Source organism: Acipenser ruthenus, chromosome 25 (genome assembly GCF_902713425.1).
Source record: "Acipenser ruthenus chromosome 25, fAciRut3.2 maternal haplotype, whole genome shotgun sequence".
In the NCBI taxonomy this organism is placed as follows: Eukaryota; Metazoa; Chordata; class Actinopteri; order Acipenseriformes; family Acipenseridae; genus Acipenser; species Acipenser ruthenus.
This window is the reverse complement of record NC_081213.1, coordinates 7614589-7632214: the sequence shown is the minus strand read 5'-3', so window position 1 is coordinate 7632214 and position 17626 is coordinate 7614589. Positions and strand designations below refer to the sequence as shown.

Genomic DNA, 17626 nt, shown 5'->3' with positions numbered 1-17626 from the left:
TCTGTTTGTCTAATCTAGTCTCCACACCTGTGATAAAACTGTCATTTGATTGATCCATTTGTATTTTAATAGCTGGTTGAGCAAAGTTTCCTTCACACTGAGGATGTGTAGGTGTGTGAAAAATGTGTGCGAACACAGGATTTCTAAGGTTCATTCTCAATTTACATATAGATTGAAAAGGTCAAATTTAGAGTGGAATAAAGCATGGGACCTCAAACCATGAAAACTCATTTGTCAAATATGTAGTACACAGTCTACTCTATAAAAGGGATAGTCACCAAAAGGGGATGTATTGGAATTCTTTTTTAATGAGATTTTGGTTATACAATAATTCTACATTGTTTGCTGTGTCCTGTACTGTATGTGCAACGTCTTTTTCACCATAAACGTGACTTTTGATGTTTGTAATTGCATGTTAAATGTTGCAGAACACCCATCAGTGTTTTAAAGGGTGCATTACGTTACCTTTGTTGTCCTTATCACAGTGTTATATTTTCAAACATATTGCCGACTCCTCTTTTTTTTGAAATTTTTATTCACACACCACAGGTCAGAAATCAACCGGGCAATGCATTTCTCAACATTTTCTCTCGAGCGATCACCAGGAGAAAGAGAATTTCTCTTATACGGTTTGCCTTGTATTTGGATCATGCTCCCTCCTTGCACTGATTTTACTCAGTGGTTCAGCATCAATAACACGACCAGCTACCCCATTTCATACCATTACCACACTCTGTGTAAAGAAATGTCTCCTGCCCCCTGCTGTCCTAAACTCCATGTAATGGCTAAGTCCTGTCCTTTGGTCCTGGTTTCTGTGCTGCGCTTCTTGGTTAGGGTTAACTTCTTTGTTTCAGATTAAATAAATTCAGTTCTTTTACCCTGTGGTAGCCAGAGTTGAAGGACAAGTGCATTACCCCCCCCCCCCTCTTTCTTTAACCACAGAACCTGCAGCCTGGTGCTGGAAAAAATCCCTCTTCATGCCTACCAGTACTGAGTATCATATTTAAACTGAAATATAAAAGCTGGTAAATCTAAATTATTGTATTCATTATTATTGTATTCTTAACTCGGCTCACACTGCTGCTTGTTTAACATTCAAGAAACTGGGGCAGTCTTGCCGACAGCAAGACCTAACTAAAAACCCAACAAAGAACCTGCACAGAAACAAAGACCGAGCACACCACATGAATACACACATTGCTTTCACTTTGAAAATCCCTAGGATGTGGCAGATGGTGGTATTTCGTTTTGAAACGGATACAGAAAACAAGGAAATTCCCCAGGAGCTAGATGGTTCATACTGTAGCACATCCGAGCAGTGCAGATATCAAGAGCAAAGTCAACAAGCACGAGAAATCAGCACAGAGATCCAGGCAATTCAAACTTCCCATCTTCACAAAGCTCCTTAGCTCCTTACAAGGGAAACAAAAACACTGCTAAGATACTAAAAGTGCATCATGTGATTCTTGAAGAATGAATAGATGGGATTAGCGGTTGGTATGAATACATGCTCCTCATCACAAACTTGTCAGATTTGCTCAAAGCTTGTGGGAGTGCCCGGCACACCTATAGCCATCCAGGAAATCCAAAAAGACTGAATACAGAACTGGGCAGAAACGTGGCAAATAAAATGAAATGCCAACACGTGTAAAGTGTTACAGGCCAGACACAAAAATGTCAGATCCAAATACCAACAGGGGGGTCAAACTAGAACAGACTCAGCAAGAGAAAGACCCCTGTGCTGCACTGTAATAGACTCATCGCTGTTGGCAACCACAGTGAAGGGTAAGCCACAAGGCAAACGGAAGGCTTGGGTATGTAGTTGTTGCACATCAACAAAGCAGCCCCTGTATCGTGATGCATATCGTGATCTGTATCGTGCTGTCTCTGCATTGTGACACCCCTAGTTAACCGTAACATAATTATCAGTCTGCATGTGCTATAGGTTGTCAAGTAGAAATGCTAAAAGTTTATATTACACTTCCACACCTAGACCTGATCTAAGTGCGATCCAAAGCCAATGGGAAAAGATTAGCAAGACACTATGCCGTACCTACCTGTCAAAAAAGCCATACAGGCTCCAGCTATTAAATGTAATTTGGGTATACTTAGTTTTTGCCTCTGGGGTTCATCAAGTTGATGATATATTACTGCAATTAGATTATACCCAGCCTGTGGTCCTTTAAAAACATTGCTACAGTATTATGAGACCCTGCTGAGCTCATGAATGTTATTAATTGATGTGGGTTTGAATACAATGTAAGATATTGACTCAGTCTTGTTGATTTTGTCTATAATATCTCCCAGGACCCAGTCAGAAAGGAGATCTGGGATGTTATTGTAGGACAATATTGTAGAAAATAATTGCTACAAAACTATTTTCAGATCCATTAATAACAATGTGAATACTTGTAAACTACTTTTTATATGAAATAAAATAAGGATAGTTATTCTAGTGACTATTAACGATAACACTGTCCCTGCTTATGATGTTTCTGCAATGCAGAGGGAAGCTACAATGGCTTTGGATGTTTATTGGTACAGTTGTAGCATTATCTATTTTGATATAGAGAGAAGCAATGGTACCACAATGGGACCAGTAGAAGCTGCTACCACACCAGTACAGCGCTGGGAATGCTTTCGTTTTTTTAAGTACTGTTGACTGCAGCACACACTATTTTTAGCATGTTTTATTTAGGTTCATTGTTCAAAAAAAGGGATCCTTATCACCGATTCTCTCTGTCTGTCTGTCTGTCTGTCACACTCTACATGTCTAACTGCCTTGCCTTTGCACCAGTTTTCACCAAGCTTTTAGCATACACTCCTAGCCTCCTATAGATGTTATAGATTGCATTTGGCTATAATACAATAAACTCATTGGTTTTATACAAATATTTTTTACTTCAGGTATTGTGCAATTATTACATGGTTATAAGGACTGTTTGTGTGTGCACTGGTTTTGTTTTTGTTTGGGAGAGAGGGAACTGTGAAAAATATAACATTTTATTTAGGTAGATACTGGTTCAGATTTCCTAAACCTTTGCTTCAGTGCAACATTTGCTTATTTCTAAGCTTTTTTTTTTTTTTATAGAAGTAGACAAAAACAATTTTGTCAATTTTTTCTAAAACATTTCACTTTGAAAAATGTGGACCAATTTTTCACTGGTGCTTAGTAAACCTGGCCCCTTGTGTGTCTGTGTTGCTATGATGACTCGTCTGTGATTAAACTCTCCCACTCCACCCCCCCTTCTTGTCTCCAGGTGGTTGCACCTTCGATGAAGGCTCTGATCCCAGCCTTTGTGAGTACAGCCAGGGCGAGGAAGATGATTTTGACTGGCAGCTGGTCAAGACCTATCCAGCGCCGCACTCCACTTCTGACCTCCTGCCCGGTAAGATTGCCACACCATAGTGTCTTCTAAGGCCTATATTTGACCTGCAAAGCAGCTGCAATCTACATAGAACCTGTATCGTTGAATCATAATGAGCCGTAAAGGACCCGGCTAAACGCTGCACAGGTGTTATACAGTCCGCTTCCATGTGCAGTTGTATTTGCAAATCAAATAAGGACTTAAAATAAAGCAACAATTCATTTTTGATACAGTAGGGAACATTTTTCATTCAAACTTGCACATTTTAAATGTATCTGTTATTCTTAGCAAAAAAATGTGAGCTGTTTTGTGTACTGATGTCCAACTTAAGAGAAAGTTTTCCAGAGATTTTTAGAAGTTGTAATTTGTTCATCTACAGAAATAATATTTTAACACTGCTAGTTTATAGCGCTGTGTTAAATGTGCTGAAACCTTGGCCATTTGTATATCTGTGCTATACATTGGTTAATTGACTGACTCCTTGATTTAGTAACATGATGAGTGGATATGCAGGAGGATTTACATTGTTGGCACATACTATACTACCCTTGCCATTTTGAAAGCTGAAATGATGTCTGTTGAGTGATTGCATTTTACAGTGGGTAGGGGCTGGTTATGCCCCTGCAGGCTTTATTTCTTTTAAGGTTAGTTGGCTGCAAGTTTAATTGCCACGCTGGTCATTGTCTTGTAAAGCTGGCATTGAGGTAGACAAATCACCTAATTTGTGGAATGGGAGATTTGGAAGGTATGTGTCTTCTCTGTGGACTAACCTAGTGGGCTGCAGTCTTTGGCTCAATATGGGGGAACTCTCTCCTGTGAATTACAACTCAATCAATGCATTTGTAGGTGCTGTACAAGGTCTAGAAAGCCTGTTCTTTATTTGAATGGTAAGACATTTGTCTTATGAACCGTATGCTGCGTGGTTAGCGCCAAGGTCTAGCCTTTCCATTTGAATCAATGACCTGAGATGCCAATTCGTTAATGGGGCAGAATCTTGACCGCTGTGTGAAACAGGTAAGTTTAATATCTGCATTCTTTGCATATAAGCTGTAGCCTGTACGTTAGCTTGCGAAACACATGATTCTCTAAAGTAAAGTTCTCTCTAAACATTCGTTGAACTGTATGGTTTGCGGTTCATGCCCAGCCCTTGCCTTTCCATTCAGTTCAAAGGGCTAAGATGCCAATTCATTATAAAATGCTGGCTGAAATTCTACAATTCTAAGAGAATTGTGAAATTTAAAATGTTCTATGCTTTAACAAATTCTGTAAAATTACAAAGAAGGTGAAGGTCAGAAGGAATCATTTAGTATCATCAAATAGGTTTGGCTCAGAGCAAGACAGCTTTTGATTTAATTTCCTGTCAGATAAGGAGAGAGGGTTGTTTTTTAGTCAGTTGCTCAAGGTATAGACCTTGCTTTGAAAGTTATTGTCTCTTTATCAGGCTTAGCCAGCTCACTTCACCCATTTATTAAAATGTTTCTATTCATGTGCTGAGTAATGCACTCTTTTATCAGCGGAGATCACAATTGATTTTCTTTGGCTTGTCTCCAATTTCCTGTTGGGTGAATATTATTTATCAAGGCATCGGGGGACTTGTTGAATACACATAATCTGTATATATATTTTTTAGTTAAACTGTTTTCTAAAGAAATATCAAAAGATTACAGTTTTGATTGACACAAAACACACAGAAGCATCAAAACCAGGCATTTCTACTCCCAGACCAGCTATCTGGATGGGTGCTGTTTTATGTTTTATTGGTTTAGTTTTTCTGAGTACTTAGTATTCATATTGAACTATGACGATAACTATCAAGTTATTTGTTTCAGGCGACTTTGAATTAAAGGTTAAATAGCTTTGAATTTATAATTTATACTGTAAATACTAAATAAATTAAATTACTGATCAACTGTCTTGAAGAATAAATTGAAAAAGACTTTGTCGAAAGATTTGCCATTACATTTATTTTGTTTCTTTTCCCTGTTTTTAATATATATATATATATATTTTTTCAAATAAGAATAATTTTTGATTGTGAGATTTGTCTGGAATGACGGTTTTTTAGGCAACTAGGACTTTCTAAGCAAAACTCCAAACATCCAAAGGAAAATGGAAAATGGAAAATGTTAAGGTGAAGGCTATCCCAAGTGGGACACCAATTTGTGTGGTTAATTTCACCGATTTCCTCTGAGGGATTTGTTGAGAATACCAAGTACATTTCAATAGAGTATTTTAACTGGATTCGAACCCAGACATCCAGAGCTGGAAGGCTGCACCACTGTAGCATGTTTTCGTATTTGAGTTTGAAATTATTTTTTGCAAGTCCCTACATAGCCATTATCTTAAAACACTATGAAATGGAATCACTAAAGAAACCCCAGATGTATAAAATAACTGGCAGATATTTATATTAAAATAGAATCATTTAAGAAAATGCAGTGTAATAGAGAGATGCATGGGAGAGCCAATTACTGAATCGTTTATCTCCCTGTCCTTGAATAATAATTTTCAGATTTTTTATGGATACCTCCCCAAAGAAAACCCCAACCTTATTAAAATAAAATAAAAACAAAACCACTTCGAGCAAGTTCTTGAAGTTACTAAGATAATGAGGCCCACTCACTTGTACATTTTCTCACTTGTACATTTTCTTTTTTTTTATTGCCCTCGTTTTTAAATTCTACAAAGTTCTGCTTTCTGCCAAAACAACACAGTAAACAAAAACTTACTGAAAAATACTAAATCAGTTTGATATCTCTAACTGGCTTTCCATCTCCTCCCACACTGTTGTTCCACTTTCCACATAGCATCTGTCAAACACAAATTAAAGCAAGAAAAACTCATTCCTCCCTCTCTGCACAGAGAATTAAAATCATTTACCCTTTTAGTCACTTCATATATCTCTTTTACTATTTTATTTTACACATAAACCTGCGCACAGAGAGTGTGAACTATCGAGGGCAGTAAATACAGTGAAGGGTCATTAAAGTATAGTACTTGACAATTTACAGTTGGCTTGGCCTAACCAGGAATTAAAGGGATTGTGAAATACTTGATATGATGTTCCCCTGCTAAACATTCCAGCAACTACTGGTGAGCTGGTAACCATCTAAGAGTTGGGAATTGAAACACATATTTACTGGCCTCTTACTGGGCACCCAGCAGGTACACTATAAAAAAATCCCAGACACCGCAGACAGTGTAGACAAATGCAGTTGACTCAATACTAAAGGGATTATTAATGGACCTATTTTTTATTGGACCAGTTTAACCAGCTCCAAGTCTCCTGAACCAGTATGACCAGCTGAAAACCAGCAGGCTTTCAATATAAAAATGCCTTTATCCATGGCTTTGAAAAATATAAATACATAAAATAAAACACAGTAGACAACGTGTCGAGTAAGCTACTGTAAAGAAGCGAGGTCACTTCCAGTCAGAGCAGGGATCTTTTGACGTTTGCCAGCTCAAACACAGTTACTTGCTCTTGAGAAGGACTTTTTCTCCAGTCCCTGAAGCTTTGTGAATAGGGCCTATGGTGCTTCATCACCAATACATGGATAAAACAATCCAGGCTTCCTTTATTTGCATTTTATTTTAGCATCCCTCTGGCTCCCTGATCTCCATCCTTGTAGCTACCCTTTGTGTTCACAAACTGACTATGGAATCAGCCACGTAGGGCAGATAGAACATACGGTTTGCTTGTAATGATGTATTGATGAAATGCATTCAGTTTATTGATGTTGCAGGGTGAAGAAGACTCTTGAAAGAGGACAATAAAATACACATTATTCTCTCCTTTTAACAACCGGTACAGAACCGTACACAAGGAAGGGAACTCTGCCTGTTTCTTGCAGAGCTCAAAGAAATGATCTGTGTCATGATATAGCGTTGTTTTAATCTTCAGAATGTTAGTGTTTGTCAGAGGTTTTGAACCAGTAGCACTGTTTTACCCTGACTTTTCTACCCTCCTTTTAAAAATTCAGTTGATACCTGCTAAGCCATTTGTGTATCTCAATCACAACTGAGAAACATGCTAATAGTAAAACATTTAATTTACAATTTTTTTTTTTTTAAATGTGAAACAACTAAATGGGCTTTAAAACCGTCGTTTTTTTCATTTAAAAGCAGAAGCGACTCATCTTTATTAGTGTAAATACAGTTAGTGATTTGTAATAGTGTGTCCAGCGTAAAATACCTATTTCAGTATAGCTTTAATAAAGTTTGCTCGCTTATGAACATGTTCTGATTTCCTTTGTACGGTCCGCTTAAATGACAAATTAAGGCTTGGCTGATTTTAAAAGCCCAGTTAGTTATTTCACAAGAAAAATCTGTACATTTTAAATTAATGTTTTAAATTAACATGTTTCTCAGTTGTGATTGAGAAACACGGATGGCTTAACAGGTATCAATTGAATTCTTAAAGGAGAGTATAAAAGTTGGTGGGTAAAACTCTGATCATCAGAAACCCTAAATATAAGATCTGTATTTACCCACTATTTAGAAAGGAACTTCCCCACACTGCCCCCTACTGCCAACATGCATCAACTACTCACCCAATTTTGCACTTATAATGGAGGTATATTTTCTGGAGTGTTTAAATGTGCATTATGCAGTATTACAATTAGTTTGAAGTATTTTGTCAGTATAATAAAATGCTGAATACTCTTTGTTTGGCTTCCTGAGCTAGAACTGATCTTGAATTTGGTTCACAGAGCAATTAGCGGTAAGCAGGTTTCCATTTAAGCTTGGATCCATGCTAAGCACAGAAAACAGTGGTCTGTCCAATCTGGCTCAACAGTGGAATAATGTAGTGTACAGACAGCTTGGGGTTTTATTTAAATGAACCTGATTGCGGGACATCGCAGCTGCTTAATTATTCTAAACGAAATTGTCATTTCCTTGTAAAAGCCATAGATCTGCTTTGATTGCTGCTAAATTCAATGCTATATTATGCTTTTTTGTAATGTTTTTGACAACCCTAACTTAGGCATACAGTAATTGTTTTCACATTTTGAAAAAAACTACTTTCTCTTTTAATAACATTTCATATATTGAATGAGTTGCTTATGAATATTCAGTTTGGTATACCTGGCCCTGTTCTGGACCTCCCATGTCTATGTATTCTCCAGAGAGGTATTTCATTGGGTCTGGCGTGTCTGAACCTATGCGTTTCACTCTAATACCTCTGGTGTTGGCATCAGGCTGCAAAAGCCCTCTGGGAAGTCATTGAGAGAAATGCATTAACTGCGGACTAGCTAGCCCTGCTGTCAGAAACTGGGAAGATATACCCAGTCAAGCTTTTAAAGCATTTAAGAAGCCAGACACTCCTCAGTTCACATTATTTATTATTATTATTATTATTATTATTATTATTATTATTATTATTATTATTTATTTCTTAGCAGACGCCCTTATTCAGGGCGACTTACAGTTGTTACAAGAGATCACATTTTTTTTTACATACAATTAGCCATTTATACAGTTGGGTTTTTACTGGAGCAATCGAGGTAAAGTACCTTGCTCAAGGGTACAGCAGCGTCCCCCACCGGGGATTGAACCCGCGACCCTCCGGTCAAGAGTCCAGAGCCCTAACCACTACTCCACACTGCTGCCCATTTAAATCTTACATGCCATGACCTTCCATTCACTGTATAGTTCTCACAGCTTTGAAAGAAACACGTGCTATCGCAAATCATTTTAAAACCTCTGGTACTACACTAGCTAGAAATCAGTTCTCTGTCATGTTTTGAAATGAAAATGCATGTTTGCTAAAGCATAGGTTTCTTTCAAAACAACGCATTTGATATCTGTATAGTTAATAGATGTACATGGCATGGAAAATGTGTGGAATTTTTTATTTTGCTGCAATCGCTTTAACACCGTGGTCCTGTATGAGCTCTCAGCCAGGCAGAAGAGAGCCCCCCTCTGAGCCAGCACGTCTCTCCATGCGCCAGGCAGAAGAGAGCCCCCCTCTGAGCCAGCACGTCTCTCCATGCGCCAGGCAGAAGATAGCCCCCCTCTGAGCCAGCACGTCTCTCCATGCGCCAGGCAGAAGAGAGCCCCCCTCTGAGCCAGCACGTCTCTCCATGCGCCAGGCAGAAGAGAGCCCCCCTCTGAGCCAGCACGTCCCATGCGCCAGGCAGAAGAGAGCCCCCCTCTGAGCCAGCATGTCTATCCATGCGCCAGGCAGAAGAGCCCCCCTCTGAGCCAGCACGTCTCTCCATGCGCCAGGCAGAAGAGAGCCCCCCTCTGAGCCAGCACATCTCTCCATGCGCCAGGCAGAAGAGCCCCCCTCTGAGCCAGCACGTCTCTCCATGCGCCAGGCAGAAGAGAGCCCCCCTCTCAGCCAGCACGTCTCTCCATGCGCCAGGCAGAAGAGAGCCCCCCTCTGAGCCAGCACGTCGCTCCATGCGCCAGGCAGAAGAGCCCCCCTCTGAGCCAGCACGTCTCTCCATGCGCCAGGCAGAAGAGAGCCCCCCTCTCAGCCAGCACGTCTCTCCATGCGCCAGGCAGAAGAGAGCCCCCCTCTGAGCCAGCACGTCTCTCCATGCGCCAGGCAGAAGAGAGCCCCCCTCTGAGCCAGCACGTCTCTCCATGCGCCAGGCAGAAGAGAGCCCCCCTCTGAGCCAGCACGTCTCTCCATGCGCCAGGCAGAAGAGAGCCCCCCTCTGAGCCAGCGCGTCTCTCCATGCGCCAGGCAGAAGAGAGCCCCCCTCTGAGCCAGCATGTCTCTCCATGCGTGGAAGCACAGCTGGGGTTCTAGGAGGAGGGCTAGCTTCAGAGATCAGAGGAGGGCTAGCTTCAAAGATCAGATGAGGATGTTTTAATATATAAATACTCAGCTATCAGCCAACTAATATGACAACATAATGATAGTACGTTTCAACTAAGCCTTATGTCGATACAGAGTGTGTACCAATATCTGCTGGTGCAGCATTGTGTCAAACATACAGTAATTGTGTGTTAGAAACAACCCCAGGATCTTGGCTATTAGATTTAGAAGAACCAAGGAATGTTGTGTGTCGTTTGTCCTGAACCCTATCTTATTAAACTAAGTTATTTAAAGAGCCAGTATCGTAATTAAACAATCATAGTGTTGTAAATACTTTATTTTTTCATTATGAACATTTTGATCTTACCTGAACGTACTCGTGCTGTGTTTTGGTATTCTCTCTTGCTTTCCCGTATTGAAGACCCCCACATCTGCTGGGCAGCCTGAGCAATCCTTTTACTGATTTTTTGGAAAAAGGACTGGAAAGAATACATGCTTAAAGTAGAAGTAGGGTTGACTTGTTTTATGGCATCAACATTTACCAGCTCATCTCAATACCTGTAATAAAAATACCACCACCTACCACCTAGACTGGGGAGGAGGCTGGCGCTCACGTTTGCGGTTTCCTATATTAAAAATGAATGATGGATTATTTTATAATATTAATGAATGACACTTCATCCATGCAGGTGACGTTGGGGAGGAACAAACGTTTCACCTTTGGCTGGCTCCCAATGGTTTTTTCAGCAGCAAGCGATGGTTGACAAGAATATAAAGCCCCTTTCACACTGGCACGCCTACCCTGGTCCGGACACGGGTTCTGGCTACCTGGGTCACAATCCTGCGTAGTGTGAAACTACGTACCTGGGTTGTACCCGGGTTAACCTGGGTCCCAGCGACCCCACCTAAGGATGTGCGTTGACACGCTTTGACCCGAGTTGAGAGAGATAAAATGCTTGACGGCCGATAACAAACGCCTGTGTGAAGGTTTCACTTCCGCGAGGAATGTTTTTGTTTATTCTGTTTAGTCAATATTTTTGTTGATTGAGACACACCATGAGCCAGATTGCAGCAGGGATGAAGAAACATTTTCTCTAATCAACATTTGGGCTGACAGTTCAATCCAGAGAAGCTTGGATGGAAGCGTCCGTAACAAGCTGCTTCCGGGGCATAGATACGCGTATTGCTTACTTGTCTTTCACCCAGGTCAACCTTGCTTTATCAAAAGCAGTGTGAAATCGCATACCCGACCCGCATGACTCCAGGTTCTGACTCGGGTAGGTTTTTAGTGTGAAAAGGGCTTAGTGGATTAGACAGTGTAAAGAACTAACCTGTAAAACAGCAGTGACAGTGGATTGGTGACAGTATGAATACACACGCAACTCTGGTTGTTTTCAAGGGAAACTCTCCATGTACATAACGACCTACCAGGTAATGCCTTTGTTATCATGAATTTTTCAAATGTGTCCAGTCGCCTTGAATTAAATACTAGCTGCCTGTGTTCTGCCATAAAAAGAAATCATGTTCTTTGTTACTAAACTCAAAACGGAGCGCAGTGTAAGCATTAGCCAGTGACACTTCATTTGTTAGCCTTGGGGTACAATTAAAAGCGACACAGATTGCAAATGGCGCACCTGCAAAAAAACAGATGGTTTTGGTATTGTATTTTGCCTTCTGGAAGGAAGATGGGTAAGAAAAAAAACATAGCAATTATTTAGTTTTATGTATGTTGTAACATTACTGTATATTCTGTTATGTGGGGCTGCAGGAAGTCGTACAGTACTGCAGATTGGACATGGATGTTCAGCTTAAACAGTCAACCTAAAAGTATTAGGGTGTCTGAATTCTGTGCCAGTTCTCCACCTTACAAAGGTGTGAAGTTTACAGGAATTACATTAACATCTGCTTCAGTTCAGACAGATCTGGGCTGTGCGGCTTTGATTACCACACTTGCCGATTTTAAATGCCTCAATGGGAGGTATGCTTAAGTGACATTCTAATTGCTTCTCCTGCTGCATGGGGCCACTGTGCTAAACGTGGAGTCATTATGATGACAAAATTGTGTTGAAATCTTACGTAGTTACAGAAGCTCTTGGGAGTGTAGTACACAAAATATACACAGAAGGACTTGAGAACCGACACAGCCCCCCCATTTAGGGTCTGTATAGCTTTTTGCTGCCACTTTTTAATTAGGCATTGCTCAGTGTGGGGTTCTCTTACTTATTGTACTTGATATCCGGAGTGCTGTGGGTAAAATGAGTAAAATCCAATGGGGTTTTAAAAATATAAACAGCCTCAAGCTTTGCCCATGTAATTTTATATCTTATTAAATATTCAAATATTCACATAGACATTGCTCAAGCACACCCATGCGTACCATAACGTGGGGAAATGCATTCTGTATGAACTGAAATGCTGCATTGTTAACAGTTAAATGTGCCTTATGTTTCTCTCTTTTACATATTTCTGTGTCATTTAAGCCACTTGCAGTGCTTCATTTGTGATAAAGGTGCACAGAATGCTGAGCTATGGAACAATGACATTATATTTTAGTATCATCTTTTGTAGTAAAATGAGAGGTTCGCAGAATGCCTCAAGTCTATAAAAACACAGGCGTGACTTCTGAAGATTGTTCATATAATACATGCTTTTTTTTTCACAAATTGTCTCCCCAATGTCGGCCCAAGTCGACTGAAGAACGCCTGTGAACCTAAGCAGAGGGTGTTGCCAAGCAACTGAACCCTGGAGGAGATCGGCTCTGCTGGTCCCACCTAGTCTCGTTTGACACCTGGCCAGTGATGTAGTCAGGTGAAGAAAGCCCAGACAATTTTCCTTCCCAAGCATGTGGTAACTGAAAGGCCAATGCATCACTCCCTATGGGCCTCCAGCAAAGACACGCAAGTCTGGGCTTTGATATTGCAAGCTCCCTATTGTATGACTCATCCTGCTTGAAGATGGGCCCTACATGAGCTATGAGGCAATACACCTAAGTCTTGAACCTCCCTCTACAGTAGGCTGTGTGGTCCAGTGGTTAAAGAAAAAGGGCTTGTAACCAGAAGGTCCCCGGTTCAAATCCCGGCTCAGCCACTGACTCATTGTGTGACCCTGAGCAAGTCACTTAACCTCCTTGTGCGCCGTCTTTCGGGTGAGACTTAATTGTAAGTGACTCTGCAGCTGATGCATAGTTCACACACCCGAGTCTCTGTAAGTCGCCTTGGATAAAGGCGTCTGCTAAATAAACAAATAATAATAATAATAATACATCAAATGCGAGAAACTTGGGTATAATCTGGGGTTCTGATTTAAGTTCACTGAATAGGCTACAGCAAGCCCACGTTGCTGTAGACAGAATACTTCTACCAAACCCACACATCCCCTAGATCTTAGGTTATTAGACTGGCTTAAAGTCAGAAAAGTCAGGGTGCAAGCTGGGTTCTACACATCACAGAGAATTCCAACTCATGACATCAACTGTTTTTGCTGAGTTTTTACTCGCCTTTCAGCCTTGGTCTATTCACTTTTGCTACTGCCAGTATAACACACATCCACAGACGTTTGCTGTACTATAACCCTCTAGTATTGTACAGAACCCTGCTCCACAGCTCCTGCCTCTCTTGAGCAAGCTATTAACTACATATATCCTAGCTTGAGATCAGCCATCCCAAGAGCCTGATTGTAATGACAGGGTGTTCAGCTCTCGGTCCCTCTTCCCTTTTGGAATGCTGTGTCACGCGCAGAGTGCTAAAACAGCTGATATTTTCAAGTTCAGGCTTAAAACTGCCTTTTTTATTTAGTCTTTCTTAGCTGGCAGTGTATATACATTAAACTGATATGGTATTTGTGCCAAGGACAGACTTGCAATGATGCTGAAAAGTGAAATAGTGTTGGTGACTGTCCACTGAGTGTAGAGACCAACCGAGTCCCTTGACCGGAGGCTTGTGCATTCACATTCCTTTTGTATTTTCAATCTTAGAATTAAAAACCTGTTTAGTATTCGACTGATGATCCTTTGAACCAGTCTATCGATAATTGGTTATGCAGGGTCTGGCACACTTTATTATTTTCCAGTTAATGTTCTTAAGTACCTTACTTTTTAAATTAGATTTTGTGATGGTTCAGATTCAGAAATGATGACAGCCACAATGCTTATTCTGCTTTATAATAGGATTTAGAATTGTATGAGAAATGTGGGCATTTGCTTGGCTTGCTTTATTGTAGTTTTCTGTACATTGTGAGAGAATAGCATTCCTCGATTGTAACCAGACAGACTATACTGCCTTACAAATTAAATAAGTTGGAGGCAGGAGATCCTAGAACAATGTAGCATACTTGCATAAAGACAGTAACCGCTGTAACTCCAGATTATAAAACAAGCAGTAACTTCTGCTGTAGAATGTCCTTGCTAAGTTTCATCACAATTGGTAAAGCAGATGTGCTATGTTAGTGTGCTGCACGTAAATATAACACGTGATGATACTAAAGTACGGTAACACTTTACATTAAGTGTCTCTAATTACTGTGTGCTTATACATAATTAGTTATTATGCATAGATTGTGTCTAGATGATACAAAATAATTAAACTAATGTAACTTGATCTTGCAGATTCACCATAATGTGTTAAACACCATTTATTATTATTATTATTATTATTATTATTATTATTATTATTATTATTATTATTATTATTATTAATATTAATATTTTATTCCATTCTCCATAATATGAGGTTTGCTGCCTCATAGCAGTGCCACGCTGCACAGGGAGAGATTAATGCTTTGGGAAAATCATGGTGGAATCTGCAGTTTTTTTTTGTTTCCCTGGTCTCTCTTGAAATGGGTCATAAACAAGCAACACCCTTGAGCTTGTACCATTGGCATCTACACCAGAGTGTGCAAACTGAGGGAGGCAGGCAGGCGGTGCAGCCTGGTACAGCAGCGTGCGCTCTTAGCTAGTTTTTATATTAACTGCTGACCCTTTCCGGATTGTATCCACCGGGAAACTGCCTAGACTGCCAACAGTACATGAAGTACATGGGAATCCAGCGGGGGAGAGTTTTACAATTTTTTTTTTTCTTTCGAGATGATTACATAACATCTCAATCTGACCGCCACACTGTACTACCACCTGCACATTTAATTTCAACCAACGGGGCTCGTGCCTTGGTAAATTAATCCCCGAAACCAGTGAAATGGAATGAGTTTCTCAAACCTCCTGGGCTTAGCCCATTTATGGTGAGAATTAATTATCCATCACTGGACCCCTTTGTTTGCCTCTGTGCTAAGAACAGATCCCTGAGTTTTGTAATTCCAATTTCTGACAAATAATCCCCTATAGCTTTACATACACCAGGACACAGGACTGGCCAAGGGCTTAACCTTTCAGCCTTTCCCACTACCCTGACCTGGAGTTCAGCGAGAACCCTGCTATCAGTGTTGTGTGATGTACTGCCCTTAGAGATTCTGTCACCTGTTGATGAGATGAGGTTAAAAGGCTGTAAAAGGCTGGTATAGTACCAGAGGAATTTTTCATTCATTTAAAGTGTGGTGCAGGGCTGTGTTCTTTCCTGAGAATCCCTACCGATTCACAAGATTGAATACAACCCAAACAAGCAGACGACCACCCGCATTCGCTATCGGTTTTCCACTTTCAAATTTAGAGAAGGGTTATGCTTTTCATAGCGAAAGAATAAGAACTACCAAGGTGGAATAAATAAATCTTATCTGTTGACTGTTGGTGGGCCTTGCTATGTTGTATAACATGGTTTAGCTTCAAAGTATACAAAACGTGCATACATTTTACAAGGAATGTAACCAAGTCAATTCATTCCCGTTCTGTACTAAAAGACAGGGGCAGCTGCTTCCACTGACTTCGGCTGTTAGGAGCCAAGACCCTTATCTACGTTGGAAACAGTAATTGTATTTGTTTAGTGAGACTAAACAGTTGAGACACTGAAAAATTTCAATTCTATGACAAACATTTTGACAAAGTCTTTTTCAATGTCTTCAAGTCTAAACAGTTGGATTGTTAATAGGAAGTTCTTAATATAAATGCATTGCAAAAAATGTATGACTTTGTTGCTCTGTTTCCATGCCTTTTTTGATTATTTATTTTTTTTAATTTTTTTTGTGAATGCAATTAAAGCTGATTTTGGAAAGTAAGGCACACAGTGACGCCTAGCTTCTGCATTGTGGGTGTAACATCTCGTGGGATGCTTTTTAATAGAAGTGATGTTAATATTGTCTTAAGCGATTGTTCTTTGATGCTAAAAAAGTGAATCCTTAAATACTGAAAGGAGAGAAACTTTCACAGAATGGAAATATCTAATTCTAAATGCATTACAGCTGGAGCTCCACCAGTCAGATAAAGGAAAATTAAACGATGTAGGGCCCGTTTTTTACAAATGAATTACACAAATAGATATATAATATATGTTACTGTCGGCTAAGCACAGTGACTTTAAAAACATGTAACATTAGTTGTTATAGTATTCCTGTTATGTAATAATTATCACTGAAGGTATTTCGATTTATACATGTGTGAATGTTAGTTATATATTTGAGGATATGGAGGAAATGTTGATAAGGTCCTCCGTTTTATGGAGTGGCGGTGTGATGTTAACTGGAGTGGGATTATAACCAAAGTAATTCAAATTATATCTAGGCAAGAACATTTCAATGTGGTGATGTTAGTGGAGGCTGACATTATCAGGAGGGACATTTAAGCAGGTTTTAATGGCACAAAGGTTAGAATAGGAAAAAAGCTTCCTTTTTTGTTAAACTCCTTAATGGTGGAATTTGTAGCCTATTCAGTGAATTTACATCAGAACCCAAGATTACACCCAAGTTTCTAGCATTTGATGTAGAGGGAGGTTCAAGACTTCAAATCAGAGAGTGCGAGAATAGATTCCTCTTTTCCTGAAAAATACATCTGCTCATTAATGGAGATGATAATATTAATTAAACATTATTCTCGAAAACGTTTTGTGTAATGTGCTTGAAATACGGTATGTAGACACACACCTACTGTCTTGTAAAATACTTTTTTCTCAATGAGATTTATCCTGGTAAACTCACAGCCATCCTGTTGCATCAGCTGGCTGCAGTGTGTCTTCTCTGTGGATAGCTGTTGTCACTGTCAATCAGTCACTGCAGTAGCGTTGCATTGAGAGTTCTCGCAGGGCATTAGTCGCACAGACTGGGAATTTACAAGAGGCTTCGCTTCACATTACTGTCGATTTGCCCGCTCGGCATGAGAGCCCCATTAATAACTGCTCTCTCCAGTGTTGGATCTGACTTATCTGCATAAGACCTACCGTTGCCAGTACTACTTTTTGAACACTAAACTGCATTTTTTGTCATTTTTAAAACTGTTAATGATAAAAGTCTAAGCTTCAGGGATCCGTCGAGTATATTCCAGTTGCATTTTCCTTTCATGGAACTAAATTCGTTCATTGTAACACATTCACATAGAATTGAACTTAATTAT

At 40.0% G+C, this 17626-nt stretch overlaps 1 protein-coding gene across 6 annotated transcripts in view; it reads left to right on the top strand.

Annotated features, from left to right (window-relative positions):
* The window catches only part of LOC117413295 (receptor-type tyrosine-protein phosphatase U), a 197398-nt gene that overhangs the window by 54950 nt on the left and 124822 nt on the right, over window positions 1–17626 (top strand). For all 6 annotated transcript variants that reach the window (XM_059000198.1, XM_059000195.1, XM_059000197.1 and 3 more), the window contains exon 2: window positions 3261–3389. In XM_059000198.1, coding sequence (XP_058856181.1) covers window positions 3261–3389 — 129 coding nt within the window. The remainder of the gene's footprint in view (window positions 1–3260; window positions 3390–17626) is intronic.